General features: G+C 43.3%; 1 protein-coding gene across 1 annotated transcript in view; it reads left to right on the top strand.

Annotated features, from left to right (window-relative positions):
• The first annotated feature begins 441 nt into the window (after positions 1-441).
• Positions 442-20,010, top strand: part of LOC139334504 (zinc finger protein 804B) — a 38,508-nt gene continuing 18,939 nt past the window's right edge. Inside the window, exons 1-2 of the mRNA XM_070967418.1 lie at positions 442-964; positions 1,079-1,369. Coding sequence (XP_070823519.1) covers positions 1,217-1,369 — 153 coding nt within the window. The 5' untranslated portion in view covers positions 442-964; positions 1,079-1,216. The remainder of the gene's footprint in view (positions 965-1,078; positions 1,370-20,010) is intronic.

The raw sequence follows: 20,010 nt of genomic DNA, 5'->3' as shown, positions 1-20,010 counted from the left end.
GAAAAGAGAGAGGGACAGGGGGTGAGGCTGGACCAGAAGACACGAGAGAGAGGGAGAGAAATTGACACAAACATATTGTTGGTTGGAGATATTAATCGCGCGCATACACACACACACACACACACACACACACACACACACACACACACACACACACACACACACACACACCTTGCAAATAAAGTAGATTCCTTTTCCTTCTTGTGTGTGTGTGGGGGGGGGGGGGGGGGGGGGGGGGGGGGGGGGTATTTCATTGTGAGTTACTCAAGCACAACGTGGACAGAAATTATCCCCCTATCCCAGACCCACGCACGGCCACGGGCTGCATTTTATAGGCTACAGGAATCCGGTCCGGTGCAGCCCCCGAAGAGAGAGAGAGAGAGAGAGAGAGAGAGAGAGAGAGAGAGAGAGAGAGTTTCTTCTTGAGAAAGAATCTGAACCACTTCAGCCTGTCTGCGCTGGAGCCCGATAATAACTACAGGACTGCTCCGTCTCGCCCACCTCGTGCCGCGGAATTTCATTCACAAAACAGGTGATTTTAAACCCGGTGCCAATCAATAGAGAGCAGAGGCAGAGAAAGAGGGGTCAGATGTCTTCCCTTTCTTTCGTCTTCGACGTGTGCGTGCAGCGGAGGCGCACCTGCGAGAGTGCCTGCTCCCCTTCTCGTTACTGAGGACACAACAGGAGTGACTGCTGCTCGGCTGAGGCTGCATACACTTTACAGACTGGACCAGCGGACTGTATAAAAGACAGAGAGAGAGAGAGAGAGAGAGAGAGAGAGAGGTTTGCGTGTGCGTGTGTGTGTGTGTGTGTGTGCGTGTGTGTGCGTGAGAGATAGAGAGAGAGAGAGAAACAGAGACTGGATGGATTCCTCTCTTCCTCTGGCACTCCACAGGCGCTCATTCATTTATTTAAGCCCGACCGACGACAGCATGCCAAGCGCAGACTCCAGCGGCAGAGCTCGGTCAGTCTAACATCCCTGTCTGTCTCTCAGTTTTTCTCTCTGTTGTTCTCTCTCACACGTAGTATTATTATCCCACAGGGCGCATTCTCATCTGGTCCCCCTTTTTAAATGCAGGCACAGACTTCACAACAGAGGACAGGAGTGAGACGTCCACCGTCTCACCGGCCCGGTCGCGCTCTCACCTGCGCAACATCCGTGCGGGACTCGTGCAGACACCCAGGACCCGACCGAGGGCGACCCGCGGTACAGTATATGGGCCCAAAGCCCCGTGAGGCCACTGGGATGGCGTGCAGCGCGTGTTACTACCTGGTTATCAGCTCCACACACCTGAGCAATGGACACTTTCGGCGCGTCAAGGGAGTCTTCAGAGGACCGCTGTGTCCAACCGCAACCAGTGATTCACCGGTAAGAGAACATGCAGGTCTTGATAGATTCCTGCTAGGCGTGTGTGTGTGTGTGTGTGTGTGTGTGTGTGTGTGTGTGTGTGTGTGTGTGTGTGTGTGTGTGTGAGCGCGCGCGCGCGCGCGCATGTCTTTTTGATTTTGTTTTTGGAAAACCCACTTTGAGTCACTGAGCTTGTAAAGGAGTCTGTTTTATCCACTTGTCTACAATTTTTCTTGATGCTACTTCATTATAAGGGTCAGGAGATTAGTGTTGTCATAACTTCTTCACGATGGAAAGACAAGAAAAAGTGTGTAAGCAGTGGGTGCAGGATATGAGACAACAACGGCCTGGCAGACCCAGTGGCACTGTCATCTAGTGAGAAGGTGGATGACAGGTGGATATTTTTTCCAACGGATGATCTTTTTCTTTTTGTGAGCCATAAAAGAAAGTTTTTGTTTTGCTTTTTGTTCTTTTTTGGTAGAGGACAGTGAATGTGGACATTTTAAACAGAGTAGAAATTAGGTATCCAACCATGAAGCCATTGCCCCCCCCCCCCCCCCCCCCCCCCCTGCCTCCTTCTCACTCTCTCACAGCTATGGGAATTAAACGAATCAAATTACATTAGTGCTTTCAGGAGGAGATGAGTTGCCCAGCCGAAAATAGCACTAATTACCTGGGGAGTATTTGTTAGGTGTGTGTTGGTCTATGTTCGTTTGTGTGTGTATGTGTGAACTTGTGACCTGCCCATCCTAGTAGCGTAACTCCCTGACCTTTCTCAGGTGCCTGTGGTTCCTTTGAGCCACCAAACTGGCATTTAGCTGTGTGTGTGTGTGTGTGTGTGTGTGTGTGTGTGTGTGTGTGTGTGTGTGTGTGTGTGTGTGTGTGTGTGTGTGTGTGTGTGTGCGCGTGTGTGTGTGTTTGTACATGTTTGTACAAGTGCGTGTGCACTTGCAGAGACAAAGAAAGAGTGTGTGACAGTGAGAGAAATAAGGCAGAGAGAAAACCAGAGAAAGTGACAGTAAATGCAAATATATACATGATATTTTGTGATATTTTGGACTGTGTGTGTGTGTGTGTGTGTGTGTGTGTGTGTGTGTGTGTGTGTGTGTGAGTGTGTGTGTGTGTGTGTGTGTGTGTGTGTGTGTGTGTGTGTGTGTGTGTGTGTGTGTGTGTGTGTTGTAGATTCAGGAGCTGCTCTGAGGGTCTCTGGTAATCACACATTATTCATGAGCTCTTAATGTGAGACGAGACAAACTGGCGGAGCTGATGACAAGTTTGATGAGAAAGGAGGAAAGTAGCAGCTGGTATGTGTGTGTGAGAGTGTGTCTGTGTGAGCACGCGCGCGTGTGTGTGTTCGTACTCAAGTCATTACCAGTCTGTCATGTTCGGCCCGCGCTCACTATGTGATGGGAATGAGCGAACAGTGTTGAGTAGACACAGTCAAACTGGCAGAGATGCTGCAAAGAGTCATATTAACACGTTTATGGGCAAACCTCTGCTGTAATGCACACACACACACACACACACACACACACACACACACACACACACACACACACACACACACACACACACACACCCTATTTCCAGACTATATACACTCGACAGAAGGCTATGCATATATCTCAATTTCTACAAATTAGTACTTCCCTTTAAAAGTTGCTGATTTTAATTATCTGTCTCAGAGCCCATTGATCTCCTTGTAGAATCATCAAATGCTCATTTTTGTTATTGCTCTTGCAACAAGTTTTGTCTTGTCTTAGAAACAAGTCTAATTTCTCAGAAAGTCTAATTTGGATGCACTTAACTGACTATATTAAGCATGTCTACATTTTTAGACTGATGACTGCATTTGCCTATTTTTCAGGCTGGCAAGTTTCTGCTCATTTCAGCATGCTATGAAAATTAATTTGAAAAGACCTGACACGGCTTTGAGGTGGGTTTTCCATTATAAGGTATCATTACTTTTGTCGAAAGTTGGAAATAAATGGAGCATAAACAGTTAGCCAACTAATCAATTTTTTGGTTTAACAGAAAATTCATCAGCAACTGTTTTAATAATCAATTGAATGCCTTTTGTACAATTGCAGACTCAATATATTTGAGTTTGTTTTTTGTTGCTCAGACAAAATGAGCAATTTGAAGACCTCACCTTACTTGAAAACTGTGGTGGTCTTTTCTCTCAATTTACTCTCATTTTAAAGACAAAACAATGAATCTATCCAGCAACAAAATGATAAGCAGGCTAACTGATGATGATTGTGAGTTCCTTCCATAATCAAATTCTTGGTGACTCTTAGGCTTGTTTAGTTGTTCTTTGATTAGATATTGAAGCATTCAAATCAGGAAATGTTCACTATATTTTAGGGAGGCAAAGTGCTTCTTTGAACATAACACATAAATTTGGCATATTTTGTTTATATTCCTCAAACTATGCTTCTTAAAAAACTTTATTAGCACTCATTTTGGCAAACATTTCAGAGGAGTTCTTGGTTTATATCGTATATAGTAAGGCTGTTAAGAGCAGGAACTGCTTGAAAATCCCTTCTTGCTGGTGCACTGAAGTGCTTGCGAAAGGCTGCATTTCCTAAAATAAATCAATGTTATCTCAACTCCAGTTTTGAGGTCCGCCATCCCAACAGACCTTTTTCACAGCAGACATTTTAACTTGTATTTTAACTGAGTAGGGAAAGGCACAGGAGTCTCTAATAACATTAACAATGACTCTGTTCTATTCAAGTATCCCAGAAAGCCACGACAGTGTGACAGTGAGCCAACGTGCGCAGTACCAGGACCCTGAAACCGAAGCAGCTAAATGGAATTCGGCCATTATTAATTCTATAATCTTTACTTTTCCTGCTGTGACGCAAGTAAAGACTATGCTTATAAGTAACTTAATTGTCATACTGAACAGTCAAATCAGATGTGACAGTGAACATTAGGAGTCTGTACAGCCATAATTCAAACCCATAACTGCCCGAATATCATTAAAATGTAGAAATACCATGAAAGGAGTCCATTCGAGCAAACAATGTCAGTATCAGGCAGTCATAGGAGTGTCTAAATTCAGGCCTTCATCCTGCTGAAATGTCCCTGACCAAAACACTGAATCCACACCAGCTTCAGGGTCTTCCAAGCTCAACTATAGCTGACCTTCCTGAGGCAGGCAGAAATAGAAGTTCATTGAATACACATTTTTCTCTCCAAGCTGCAGGCTTACAGTAATAGGTGTCATTCACTGTAGGAAGGACATCATTCACCTCCGCCGCCATGTCCTAACTAATGTAGATAAATCTACATGTGGAAAGTTTTCAGTGTTGGAAAACGCTGGCTAAGTAGGTACGGAAGGTCAGAAACTAAAAAAAAAGAAAAAGACGCTTTCAGATTTATCCATATTAGTTTAGACATGGCCCAATTTATGGGCCTGTCAGCATGATAAACAGGCAGCGCTTGTGGTCAGAGAGTTCAAAAGTGACCTCTTGTGTTCGGTGAAACCCGGTCCCTCAGCCAAGAGCGGGTGAGTTTCACACACTTTCTTCAAGACATGCTGAGCAGCATCTTTTGCTCCTGTCCATTCCATTGTAGCCAGCCAGCACAACAGCTAGTTGCTCTTTGATTTAGCCTGGATCAGTGGAGTACAAAGGATATTACAACTGGGATTTGTCAGGGGTAACCTCTTGTATCTTCCCTTTGATGAGGCGTTGCAGCATAAGAAAACACTGGGCGCCTATGAGGGGGTAAAGACCAGCCGTCTCAACACGGAGCCCCCCTCTTCCTCCACAACAAATCCTCTCGTGTTTGTTAAGAGTTCTCTGCTTTGTTGTTTAGTTAGCTTCCCCGTTGAGTGCTGTGGTATGTCTAGATTAAGATTTTGCTCATTACTACTTTATCATCGCTAATTAGTCATTGTGATAGGACTCTCGGACGTGTCTAAATTTTGGCTCCCGTATGTATATTAGTGCTTAATCACCAGTGGTGACTCATTCTTCAAACTCTCATTAACATTTCAAAGGTTTTTCATTCTTGGTGTCAGAATAGAGGGAGGACAGGAGGAGGACTGTAGCAATGGAAAGGTGAGTGCAAAGAGGACAGATACAGCCCGGATGCTTCCCTCTATTCAGGCAGAGCCAAACTGATATACACCTTCCATATCTTGTCCGAAAACCCTCTAATTCTGTTCCCTCCATCACCCCATTTCCCTCTAGAAACCCTCTCCCTGTAGAATATCACAGCCTTGTGTGTGTGCATACTTAGCTGCTCATCTGCTGAACACCACTTTGATGTATATTTCACTGCCGTTGCAGAAAACAGATGCATCTTTAGCTATACAGAACAGTGTCAAAGTGAGTGCAAATGTGCAGGCGTGTATGTGTGTGTGTGTGTGCATGTGTGTGGCTGGGACTGTGTTTTCACCCTCGTGTTTCCATTGATTCCGCGGGGAGCTGAACAGTGTTTATGTAAATGAGGTGGCATTTAAACATATGCCCCGAACAATTATCTTGAAACAAGTATTTAGCTGCAAAGAACACAGCCACATTCTGAGCGAGTCAAGTACTTAGCTACAAATACTAAGCCATCATGAGGGGACAGAGGTGAGATGAGCCAACTGGTTTGCCATTTGGCGTGCCAGTTTGCTCATGGCTGTAAACACGATACCGAGGAATCTTTGTGCACTTTTAACGATGATCATAATAATGAGTGATACCGGCTCAGTATCAAAGAACTCCTGGGCGGGGGGGGATCAAGCTGGTAACAGCGTCTTGACATTTATGAAGTTCGACAAATGTCAGAAAGAAAGAGATTAGTTAAATGTGAGTTTAAAATAAAAAGGCATTTGTGATACAGGCTTAGAAGTGGCTGTAGAGTTGCTGAGTCTTGTGCCGTCAGAAAAGCTATTTCAGACTCAAGGCCCCTAATGCTGCAGTCACTCACAGTCATAAAGTGTATTGTTAATGCAGACAAACACACACATACACACACACGCACCAACTCAGCCATCAGGCTCTAGTGGGGCAGTTTGAGAGTGAGCAGGTGAGTGCTGCTGAATACTAAAGTCCTGTATGACTGGACCGTTCCTGCTGACCGCTGCAAAGTGCTCCCACTGATCACCACTAATGTCCTCCATCACAGTTTACACTCAACGCTCCGGAGAGAGTGCGTGCACGAGTGTGTGTTGGGGAGAAAGGTGGATAATTGGGACAGATGGGTGAGATAGGATGAAGAGAAAGAGGAGGGAGAGGGGGTGAGCAAGACAGTTGGCATCGATTTTAACACTCTCTCAAGCCTTTATTGACATTTCATTTAGCTAATGAATTCATTAGTGCTTCATAGCATAATAACCTCTACTTGATAACCAGGATGGTTCCCTGGAGGAAGTACGAATGTCTTTACTCTGTTGCCTCAGTATTTTCTGACTTTTCCAAACTCATTCTCAGGGCTCTTTGATTATTTTCCCCTCCACCTCTGTCTGTTTTTCTTTTACCTAGCAAGTTTCCTGCCAGTTTGTTTGTGCTGCATTGTGTAACTTGTAAATGAACCCGTTGTTTGAGGTGGCATAACCTGCCAGTCTCTCAACAACAGCACAGTACACCCTCAAGAATGATGGCGAATAAGAGGGGAGGCACAAGATACACACGCGCACTCATCCCTACCTGTGTATAGGTGTCTTTGTGCCTCTGCACAAGTGTGTTTGGCTGGCTCTATGTTTGTTCACCCCTGAGATGGAGATGGTCTTTATTCAATTTACTGACGACTGACACATTCTGTACTGTATATGTGTCTCTTTGACCTGCTGCCTACTGGAAACACAAGCATGCACACAAACACACACACACAACCCCGATTTCAACGCATGAATTGAAGGACTATTTAAATTCACACAAAACAGTTTTTCAATCACATAAAGGATGTTTCACCCAGAGGACTTGTGTTTGCACACATTTACAACCCTCCATTCGGACCAGCACGTCTGTCAGACTTAAGACGCTGGTTTATGAATTGGAAGGATTTATTTATTCCTGTTTGGGTCTGATGCCTGAGAGGTAAAATCTGCTCCTGTGGCATAACTGCATGGATGTCTGTGGGGCCGAGCTGACCTGTGTGAGCTCTGTGTGGGTGTGTGTGAGCACGTTTGGAGGGTATCGTGTGGGCTGAGAGTGTTTGGTAATAGTTTGTCTGTTATTGCCAGAATAGCAAGGGCTGCTTCTGTTGATTTAACGTTTTGATCACCAAGCTTGTAAAACATCTTTATAGTGGACATCCTGCTATCAGGTGTATGTTTGGTGCGATGCACTGGTTATCATACACGGGTACATGCAGGCACATGCACAAACACGGGCACAACAGATGGCCAACCTCTCATTTTGTATATTACCTTGGGACAGATGTTTGTCTGTGTGGTCATTAGTGATCGCAGCATCAGATAATTACCTGGAGACACACCAGCCCATAAACACACACACTCACATACAATTAGAGAGTGTTTGATAATTACAGGATGTTTGATGAACCATCTGGAACACCAGCTCATGTAGAAACTGAAAGACACGCTCCAAACAAAATCATATGCTCAAAAAACCTCAAATCATAGTTATCAAAAGAGAATCCCAGCCCAAGTTATGAAAAAAAAAAAGAAAAAACACAGATAGCAAGACGACAGGTGAGAGGTGAAGAGATGAAAGCGTTTTTGTTTCACAGTCATTAGGATGTCATGTCTCATTCATGGTTTGATCTCATCCTCTTTTATTCTCCTCAACTCTGCAACCTCTGTCTCTGCCTTTTTCCTTTTTTTAAAACGATCACTTGCCCCTGCCTTCTGTCTCTTCCCCCATGCATTTCTCTAGCCGAAAGCTTTGCTCTCATCCCCCTCTCCCTGACACCCCTCTTATCTCCCTTTACTATTGCTTTTTCCTCTCATCTCTCCAGCCCATTCATTTTTTAGCAGGTCAAGGGTTCAGCTGTTTAGACCTTTGAATCTTAGTGCGTGGGGGTTTGTGTTTGCGTGGATATGTGTGCACAATATGCCTATATGGAAGTTTGTGTGTGCGGGCGATGGGAGCAATATTACAGTGGCAATATTGCTGAAAAACCCTTGAAGGAATGAGAGGAAAGAGAGGGCATGCTTTATTTGGTGGTCAGTATTTCTGTTCTTCTGAAACCTCCATTCACTCTCTAACTGTGCTTCTTATTCTACTGCACTAGATTCATGCTTTCACATAGGAACAGATGTGAGGGTGCAATTATAACTCCATTAACTCAGCATGCATACATATCTGCATGCACATGTGGGTGTGCATGTTACACATATTTGCACCTGTGTGCTTGAATGCCTGCCTGTGTCTCGAGCACTGACACACAGGCCCAGGTTAAGAGCTGCTCAGACAAATTAATTATCTCTTCTCAGGAGGAGAGATGGCTCCGGGAAAGAGAGGCTGTGAACCAGCACCTCCTGGTTAAGCAGAAGCCCAGGAATCACTCCCAGCCTTGCAGAGACTGAAGGGCTTCCTTCTGAATAAAGCAACTTGGATTTCATCTGCAGCTTGATTTTCAGATCATATTTTTTTGCACTTTTCATGTGCATAAGGCCAATTTATAAAAATAACTGCGACTGAAAGAAGTCGAGCAGGCACGTTGCATTTATAGATCAAAGTGGCAGAGGAATTTTAATGCATATGAACAAGTTTCACTTCCCTGAAATCATTGACATAAGATCAAGGCTTTCATGTTTTGCATTGCTGTGCCTTGCACAGAATAGGCTGTTCTGGTGCATCTTGCACAGCTGGGTACACCCATACACTCACACAGACTACTTTAAGTCATAGACTGAATCAGGAGAACTGAAGGACTGAAATAATTATTTCAAACATACTATATAGTGTACATATATATGTGCTGGCAATTTGTATGATGAAAATTTTATTTGGATGTCTGCTGTCTAGAAAAATGGAAATATATTTTTAATTGGCATGAAGGCACTTTATGTTACAATAAATCTTTGACTTCAGTAGAATTAGGAGCTAATTTAATTTCAAGCTTTTTTTTAATCAATAGGGCTTTGCTGAATTTCAATGTGAGGCTTTCATGTTTCTGCTGTCTCAGCCACAGCCTCTTACCTCTCACCATTCACCTTCCCCTCTGACCTCCGCCAAATAGCCCTGGGGTAAAATAAGTGAAAAAAAAAGGTCAATATTAGGGTGAAGGTTTAGAGAGATGAAAAAGGGTATTATTGAACTTCTACCTAGAAATATACTGCTTGTATGTTTTCACATATCATGCAGAAGAATGCACAAGAATGTGCATACACACATACAGGAAGGGAAGCAAAATAGACCAAGAGCACATAAGTAGAAAAAATGCATGTAGTATTATAACAACATTTTGAGTGCTCACATGTTTGTTCATTCCGGTGCACTCTCATGTTTATGTATCAAAGCAGATAGGACCTAGTAGGACATTCTGATGTGCAGGATCGGTCATGCATCAGTAACAATGCATCAAATTATATCAGACGTACCTCCACCAGCAGCACGAGCCATGATGCAGACACTAATAATTCATGCCGTTTGCTTCAACCTGCCTTCACATCAGCCGCGTTGGAGAGAACAACCCACTGCAATTATCATGAGCAGCAGCATTCCTATGTTCAGCAGATTGGAGATGCCAGGCGCTCAGCTTAGCGCTGTGCAGAAATGTCCTGGCTGCGCACTGCCAGGATGGCAGGATCACAGTGGTCTGCAAGCAGCCTCCGGCTACCAGCCACAAGGCCTTGGCTATCTCCTTTATATGGGCAGGGTGCCGGGTTCCTCTGTCGCTTTGTGTATGTATGGTGTGATTGTGTTTGCAGGTTTCTGCAGGAGTCTGCTATGGGGCCTTCTTACCCTTGCTGTGAGGTATATACTTACCGTGTGGTACGGGATTAGTCACAACACTGAATGGGAAGACATGGAAACAGCGGGAGGGGAAGAGAATAGAGGGAGAGGATAGTAGAGGAGAGGAGAGGAGAGGAGTGGAGAGGAAGGGATACCCCCACAAAGATGAAAAGAAACGCGTGGGTGGATTGTGTGAGTGCATGTGTGCCTGCATGCCATGGGTATTCATCAATTTCCCTAAGATTCTCCACTTTTCCTCTGCCATAAAACCCAGAGGCAAGAAGTAAACACAAACTCTGTAGAATCTGTTTTTCTCTGCCTCTTCTTGTTTCAGTCTCTCTTTCCTCCTGTTTCACCCGCTTCTTTCCACATGTCAAGTTCGCTGTGCACTTGTGCATGTGCAATCTTTTTCAATTACATGTGCAAGACATGTCTGTCGTCAAGGAAACAGGTATAATGTGAGGTCTGGGGGATGTGGAACATATTCTTTTGTCTCTAAGCGTGCGGGAGTCGCAGCTACCAAGTGCTTGTCATGAACAGTATGGGCCCAGTTCTAAATCCTGTGTTTGTTGCTTGATTTAAAGTGTCTTTCCAGGTATGACAGAGATGTGTGTATTTGGAAAAGCTTTGAAAAAAGAGAGCGTGAGCCATGCACATCGCAAAGCAAGCCAAAAATCGATGAACTTTGCGTGTGTGGCTGTATGTGGGTGTGTGTTTGTGTTTATGTGTGAGCGTGTGAAAAATGGCAGCGTGTGATTTATGTAAATGAGTGTCATCGGCCGAGGAGGAGGCAGAATTCCCAGGTCTGATGAGTGGCTTAATGATTCATCAGCCTGGCTCAGGCAGGCATCAATAATAGATGACAGAGTGGGTCATGCAGGATTGCTCGCCCCTTGATTAAAGTGCTCCACAGCTAAACGCCTCACTTCCTCCCTCTTCTCACCCTACCTTCTACGAGGATAAATACAGAAATGTGCCATACAGACACACGCACATACACACATGGTCACATACTCCTCTTCCTCAATCTCTTTCTGTACAGCTTTATGTCATCTCACCTCTCACATGCTTAATAAGCCCTCATCCCTTCCTCATCTCCTCACTCTGTTTCTTTGGTCTTAATCCAATCACAGCGAGTGAAAGAGGGAGAGAAAGGGGTAGAGAGAGGCAGCGATAGAGCGGGAGAGAGGGAAAGAAGAAGATGCTGAGCGTGGGAGAAAAGAAGAGAAAGCCACAAATGAATGCTTTATAATTTTTCTGTACAGAAATGGAACTGTTCTCTCTGGATATGAGACAGGAACATAAATGTTCTTTCTCTCCCCTGCGCACACAGAGTGGAGGGAGTCATTTTCTCTCTGTCTCTCTCTCTTTAAGCTGTATGTGGGTGTTGGTGTGACAGGACAAATCTCTGTCTATTAGGAGACATAAACCTCTAAACCCTGAGCTACACGGCCATACATACTAATGCAGCAGCCATACAGAGGGCTGGATAGAAGTTGGGAACGATAGCGAGGACACACAGAGAAAGAAGGAGATGTGGAGAGCAGAGAGATGGAAGGAGGCAGAGCAGGATGTTGAAAGCAGAGAGAGTCCTGGCGGGATTTCAATCCCCGGCCAGCACAGAGTCTTAACTGCTACACAATCTTTTAGTACAGCAAAACCAGCTTTAACAAAGTTGGACTGATGTGCACCACAGAGCTAGTTCAGTGAGCGTGTGTGTCTAGCGTATGAGTGTGATGTTAAAGCAAACAGTTCCTTTCAGCCTTCTCGTCTGTAGTATCATTTGGCATCCATGCACTCGCACTCTAATGTGCCAGAGAAAAGATCACTCACTCTTATTGGACACACTCATGCTCTCCCCTGATAGCACAAGTGAACCACACAGAGCGAACATGCACACGCACACACAAACGCTCAGCCACACATCAAAGCTACAAAAGGAAACGCAATCATACATGCCTGAAAGAGAGCAATCATTCCTCAATTCACCGACAACAGCAATGGCTCGTTCTCTATCAACCCTCCTCGCTCCCCCTCACTTTGTCACACCCCTCACCCCCCATCTGTAAGTATCTGAGTCGGCACGACTTAGGCGAGCGTTAAGAGCGCAGCGTATAATCTTTGATTGTATTAATCCTGTTATTTAAATCTGTCACTTCCCAAACTGATTACCTTCATCTTCTTAACTTGTCTTTCACTCTAATCTGTATCATCACACTGACAGATTACAGTCCCAGTTTGATCACTCCAACAGATAGACACACAATCCTCTTTGAGGCAGTCAATCAGACGTCTTGTCTGGACAGAAAAGTCCAGTACACTTTGTGTTTGGTTTGGTGTGTGTGTGTGTGTGTGTGTGTGTGTGTGTGTGTGTGTGTGTGTGTGTGTGTGTGTGTGTGTGTGTGTGCCAAATTAACTACACTGTATATCAATTTATCCATGCAGGGTTTTCAATTGTGTCTGTAATTTAAATGTCAAGAGTGTATGGTCCATATAATTCCATTTTTCTGCCAGCTGGGAGAGCAAAGCGGTTAATACTGGAGATGACATTTAGCAAGAGAGGAGAGAAGCCTGATGGAAGGACACATAACTGACAAGTGCTTTTAATGCATGAGAGAGGGAAACAGATGAGAGACGAACTGAGAGACACTTCCAAAATAAAATAAAAGATTACAATAGAAAAAAAAAAATGCCTGACATAAATGAGAGGTGGATTGAAGGGAGGGGAGAGGGTGAAAGGATAAGAGACGATCCAATCTCACCTATCGAGCCTTCCAAGGCTCTTTGTCATTTTCACCCCTGAGAGCAGCTGTGGACTGAGTATCAAAGAGGAAAACAAGAGCTGCAAGAAAAATGCATGTGTAAAAGCATTCTTACCCTATATGCATTGATATAGTTTGTGTAGAACTGGCAGAGACAAAGACTTAAGTTCCCCTTTCCATCATTTCAACAGTACCTACAATCCTTTGTCTTCCTGTAATTGGTTTATGATGTTCTGTTTAATGTGCACTGAGAGTAAGCGAAGGAAACCTTCAGCTTTTAGAGAAACAAATGCAAGTCCCTGAAGAGCACAGTGAGTGAGTGGTAAGATCATGAAAATACATTAAAAGACACAGAGGAGACCACTGTTTGTAGAACGGCTGGGTATTTTAGGAATTTGCATGCACGCTTTCATGCATTTGTGCTTCTGCCTTGATCCCACCCGACGCAAATTTTATCCACAAAACGTCTGGAAAGAAAGTATGGGTCATGTTTGTTCAAGTGGAGAAAATGTCCTCTGCTTTTTTTTTTCTTTCTTGGGGGGGCTGTAAGCTATGCTCTGCCCCGGTGAATCAGTTTAACTTGTCCTGCACGAGCCAGAGCTCACATTGTATGCAGGATGACACAAGCGCAGAGAGATTGAGAGAGGACGGGGGAGGATGTTGAGAGGTGGGTAGATTTTAAATGTGCCACCTTATAGGATTGATCAATGATACAGTGCATGAATAACTATGTGAAAACAAGGAAGCCCTGTTGAATGGGGAAGAGAAATAGAGAGAGAGGGAGATGGAGAGAATGAAGGCAGAGAGGGGTGGACAGATCAGTGGAGGGGCTCTTTGGCCTTGCATTGTGATGGACGGGGAATTAAATTTTGATCGCTCGCTGAGTGATCGTTTGGTTGGGCCTTGTGACTAATCATAGATTTATGACTTCAGCAGGAGAGCGGTGCGATTTGTTCATGCCACAGACTTCCTGCTGTTGCCCTTAGTCAAAAGCAGTACAGTTATTTTGAGGTTTTTGAACACACTTCTCTCATTATTTTTCACCCTCTGTTATATTTGGATGTGATGCATCACGTTATACATGGAGTCAGGCTCTAATGTAAGTGTAGATTTCTCTTTTTTAATACACATATCAAGGTCTTAAAGTCTGTCAGCTGCATAGATGCCTACAGACACGTTGAGAGCAGATTTATTTTTAACTGTACATCTCTAACACAGATTACCTTCTGCAAACAGAGCATGAAAGCAGCATATCAGCATATTAGATTTAAAACAATGACAAGGCTTAAGTGCTGGCTTTCAGCTTTAAGTATTTCTGAGTGTGTTCACATTCATGTTGCATGAACAATGTTAAACATGCAAATTTCCATATAACAAATGTTGTGTTTTCAGGCCAATGATCCTAACCATATACAATAATCCAGATTTTTAAGGTAAAACCGTTCTTAACTGACTGATTTAACTGCACTGCAGGCCTGACAGTAGCGCAATTATTTCTTGCATTGTAGATTAATACTGAAGACATCAAACCCATGAAATAACAAATACAGACTTCTTCTGTAAACAAACAAGTGTAAACAAAGCAAAATATGTTTCGTACTTTAGATTTAGACTTTTGCTTTCATGACGGCTTTGCACACTACTAGCATACTCTGAACCAGCTGCATGAGGTCGTCCCTTGTAATACTTCTCCAACAGTCTTTAAATGAGTTCCTACGTGTGCTGAGCTCTGTCACTCTATGGTCCAATTCATCCCAAACTGTCTCAACTGGGTTCAGGTTGGGTGATTGTGGAGAACAGGTCATCTCATGTAGCATCTCATCACTCTCTTTCTTGGTCAAAAAGCCCTCACATGGCCTGGAGGTATGCTTAGGGTCATTGTCCTGATGAAGAACAAACAATGTTCCCACAAAGCACAAACCAGATGGGCTGGCATGTCACTGCAGGATGCTGTGTTATTAATGCCGCTTCCATGTCCCTTGAATTTTGAATAAATCGCCAACAGCGTCACCAGCAAAGCATCCCCGCATCATCGCATGTCCTCCTCCATAATATAGAGTGGGAACGCAGGTGCTATCCATTCACCTTCTCTGCGTCTCACAAAGGCAGAGATTTTTGAGCCAAAAATGATTGCTGGCTGTAATCTGAGAGGTCATTAATTGGTGATTTCTGTAGCTAGTAACTGTAATGAAGTTACCCACTGCAGCAGAGAGCATTTCATCATAGTGTCTGATGGTTTGGACTGCACTTGAAAACTCATTCAACACATTTGAAAATTTGCAGATTGACCTTCAAGTCTTAAAGTAATGATGGACCTGTCATTTCTCTTTATTTAGTCGAGCGGTTTCTGCCATAATTTTGATTGCTACAGTCGAATGGGGCCTTTCACTATATACCAACACTATCTCAGCACAACACAACTGATGGTCTCAAGTGCATTAAGAAGGTGAGAAATCCCACTAATTAACTTTTGACAAGGCACACCTGTCAATTGAAAACCATTCCAGGTGATTACCCCATGAAGCTGGTTGAGGGGACGCTAATAGCGTGCAAAGCTGTCATCAAGGCACGCTGCGGGTACTCTGGAGAGTCTCTAAAATTTTGCTTTGTTCACACTTGTGTTCTATCTAAGACAAAAGGTTACAATGGACGCAGACGCTCAGTGTCAGGATCAAGTCCAGGGAGAGGCCCTACACATTTCAACGAGGCAACAAAGGGCGCAGGGCAAATTAGCAAATACAATCTCATCATTTATTTATTCAGTTTGTTTCTTGCTGCTCAAGTTAAAAGGTCAGAGGGAGACGGGGCATTTGGTTATATTTTGAGCAAGACAAAGCAAAGGAAGAGAATCAGACAAATGCTGGTGATTCATGATGTAGACGCTGGTGCTTAAGATAGCATAGCAGCTACACAGAAACTCTATGAGTCACGGTACACCTGACACTGGATCATTGGAATACAGTCTGTACTTTATCTTGTTCTTGGCAATCTTGTATTCTGAATTATTTTCGCCTGTCTAGTGTCTTTTTTGCAGAGTTGGTTGCTGGCAGTGTGTGAGATGACGTAGCTCACTGGTACTAACACATCTGTCCTTTTGGCTGTAAGAGAAGCCTAATGACCGTATCCGCGGTCAACACATCTGCGGTTTTGGCTACGGTTGCTCCATGTACTTGTTTTGGCCATACTTCTAACTGGCTTTAATGATCTGAAGCAAATAAAGATATACAAACACAATGAGAGGTGGCCTCACATAGACAAAAACCCGGGCTGGGACGTATGCAGATGCGTACACATATCAAAATGGATAAATGGGTGGGTACTGGCCATGGAGGCATATTAAAAGGCAGTCAAGGGAGATGCATTAGGGCTGCAAATATCAGCTCATTAACACTCTGCTATCCTGTTTGGCAGTCCGTGTGTGTGTGTGTGTGTGTGTGTGTGTGTGTGTGTGTGCATGTGTGCATGTGTGCACAAGCATGTCTGCCACTGAGATCTACAGGTCATTACAATAACAAGCAGCTTAGCCCTCAGGTCAGCTGTCATTAGCTACAGAAGAATGGCCAGAAATCACACCACACCACCGGACTCTCACACTGTCAGACTCTCCAGTGGTGCATGTGCAAATGCATGTATGTCTGACAGAGAGAATCACAGGAACACCTAAAGAGACAGGCAGGCAAGAGAACAGAGCGGCAGATACATGTAAAGTGACTGGGGGGTGGTGGAGCGGGAGGCAAACCGATTTGCAGAATTATTTTTTTTACCACAAATGAAATTGTTTCTATTCATTACAGTGGCCAAGTTAGGGTGATAATTACAGCTGAAGATAATTAAAGACTTAATTGGGTGTGATAAACAGTTATGAAGTGTTTATTGAATTGTTCTCACAAGGCTAGGTGGCAATTAGAAGTTCTCTGGATTCATAAACATCTCATTTTCAAAGCCTGGCCCTGTGTCACACTTCTCTCCCCTAAATGGAAGATAGGTAGCACACTTTCAAGATTAATGAAATTTTCTAAAGGGCAGACAGTCTTCTTATTTTTGACAGAGCTTATCTTGGTCTCTTTTTTATGAAAGGCAACAATATTCAATAGCTTACACAGTTGAGGGTGCACTTATTTCTGCATCTTTTCATGTTCCATCAACAGTTGATATGAACGGTAAAAACAGGCAGTACATGGCATAATGTGACTTACAGACAAGTGTCATATGAGTCAGCCAACTACCAGTTTTTCAATAAAAGAACACTTTTGCACTAAACAATGGGTGTCATAGCAACATGAGTCAATTCCTGCAACAGAGCTGGAAAGAAGCAGAGTTTTGAAGAAACTGAAAGGTCGAGGGGAAGAGGCTTGAAAATCATAACATAGGAACATAGGACAAAATACTGAAGCAGAGAGGAACAGAGTTGAAACTAACAGCGATATTACAGACATACAGTGCAGAGGGGTCATACGGAGACATACACCTAATTGGCATGTAATCTACTATAGCCTGTGTTTGTACTTTGTGTTCGCAATTATGTTTTCCTCAAAGTAAGCCATATTAATGAAGTTCTTTCTTACTCTTTCTACCCCCTGCAGTAAAAGTTCTCTTCAGTAGGAGATGATATATTTGAACACGCAGAATCTGTTACCACCGGTTGAGCTGCTGCTGGCCTCTCCTTTCCCTGCGTGGATTTATTATGCATGCTGAGTGTTATGCCGGCCTGTTTTTTTTTTCTTGCTCGTTTGAAATTGTTTTGAATTTCATACTGAACCAAGATTGCAATTAAAACTTGTGTTGCAATCCTGTTCGCAATTATCACATCTGATCAGTCTCATCTCAGTATGTCCAAGCCAGCATAGTTAACAAGTCTGCAGAGACACAAATAATTCACACCCCTGCACAAAAGATATTCAAGTGTTCGCCACTCACCCATGCACATCTAGTCACATTCACTTATCCACGCATGCTGATAGAAGCGCAAAGACTCTATCTAATACTCTGCACCTAATTAATACAGAAATATTTGCAGGATTTTTATATCACAGTTTCATACTATAGGGACATTCTCATTATTAGAAAATTGCCATTTTCTTCCAGTGACATCCCATCTGTTTAAGCTCTAGTTACAATGATCTCTCCCTGCGTTATGTCCGATCCAAACATCCTGTTTTAGCGGAAAACACATCAACTTAAGGAAGCAAAATGCTCTCAAAATGCTGTGTCGGAGTGACTGTCCTCCCTCACGCTCTGTCTAGAGTGAGTCCAGCCATCCGTGAAAATGCTGTTCAATATTTAATTACAACAAGCAAGAAAGTGACCAGTGAGATGAGTGAAACAATTTAGCTCAAGTACACTACAGAAGGTGGCTGAACACAATTTCATTGTAATTGGTTAAATCATAAATTATTTCAAAACTGAACCTGTGCAAGTCACTATACATGAAGTTTACATGTGGACTGCAAAGCTTTCTAATTATTTTCCACAGTCTCCATCATAAAGAACGCCTTATTCAGTGTTTTCTACAACATTTGCTTCTTCTTACTTTACTTTACCATAACCCCTTAAACTAACAACTTATTCTGCCGACACAAATTGTGTGATTACTAACCTTGCCTCAAGTGGATGTCACATATTACATATACCGTTCAAATTGTTTGGTAGACTGTGTTGTATTGTTTATGTCAGATCTTGTGCAAGCAGGAAAACAGGGGAAAGACCCAGATGCAGACTTCTGAGGAAGAGAGTGTGCAGTTCAATGATTTTATTGCAATAAAAAAAATAAAAATAAATAAAAAAAAAACACAAAAAGCTTACGGTAAAGTGAGGCAGGCGAGGGTCGTAACCAGCGGGCAGCAGTCCAACACAGGCAAATAAATCCAAAGGGAGCAGGAAAGAATCCAAAATCCAACATACAGGCAACAAGTCAAACACAGAAGTCAGGCAGGAAAAACAGGTTCCTTTAACACGGTAACAGAAGACAGTTAAGACATAAAGCACATGGATAATGACAACAGTCTGGCAAGGAACAAGTAAGCAGACCAGCACATACAGTGAGTGGCTGATGACGGAATGAGTTTCAGGTGAGGTGATTAGCAGGACGCTGCAGAGCAGATGAAGCAAGAGAGAACAGGTGTGTGATTGGGTGGGGCAGTCAGGTCATGGGGAAATGGGAAAAAGTCTGAGAGCATCTAGTGGATAAGGGGAGAATAGCACAGAAGGCCTAACAGAAATGTGTCTATAGAGGGAGAGCAGGGAGATAGACTGTGGCAGCTTTCTTGTTGCGTAACGCTTTCCTCTGATTGAAGTTTGAAGGAGTGAGCTACAGCTGCATTTCTGTGGAAACAGTTGGCCAGTGATGTACTGATACAATCCAGAGTCCAAAAAAGTTTGGATGCTGTGTAAAACATAAATAAAACAGAATGTGGCATATGCTCAATTAAAAACAATACAAAGACAAGATATTTACTGTTTGACATCATCATCAACTTCATTGATTTTGTATAAATATGTGCTTATTCTGAATTTGATGCCAGAAACATGTTTCAAACAAGTTGTGACAGGAGCAACTAGAGACTGGGAAACAATGTTTGGATCATTCCACAGCTAATGAGGATGGAGCGAGGTTCACCACTTCGTCACTTTTTGTCTTATTTGTGCTTTAACGCTTTGGAATTGGGGTTGTAGGAACTTGGCCTTAAACACAAATCAAGTCTCCCTCTGTCTGTGAAGGTTCCACCTGCACTGAGCTTACACTCAAGACGTTGGAGTTATGAGAGCGATGTGTGTAATGTCTCATGGTTTTCTGTGCAGTGTAAACGTGCAGGTCAAGATCATCAGACAGTGAATTCTGACTTCTCCTTATGTTCATTTGAAATTTTCACAAGTCTAAGTGTGCTTACAGCTAGTAAGAATACTATTTTTTATTTTCTAATTCTATGAAAGTCAGACATAAAAAAAAAATCATTTCATTCTGCAGAACTCTCAAAGGTTCTTCAATGGTTTACGGGTTTTTTATGAATTACTGTACATCATTACTTTCCAGTGC

The sequence above is a fragment of the Chaetodon trifascialis genome, chromosome 7, assembly GCF_039877785.1.
Source record: "Chaetodon trifascialis isolate fChaTrf1 chromosome 7, fChaTrf1.hap1, whole genome shotgun sequence".
In the NCBI taxonomy this organism is placed as follows: domain Eukaryota; kingdom Metazoa; phylum Chordata; class Actinopteri; order Chaetodontiformes; family Chaetodontidae; genus Chaetodon; species Chaetodon trifascialis.
The sequence above is the reverse complement of the archived record's forward strand: the minus strand, read 5'-3'. Positions and strand labels throughout refer to the sequence as shown.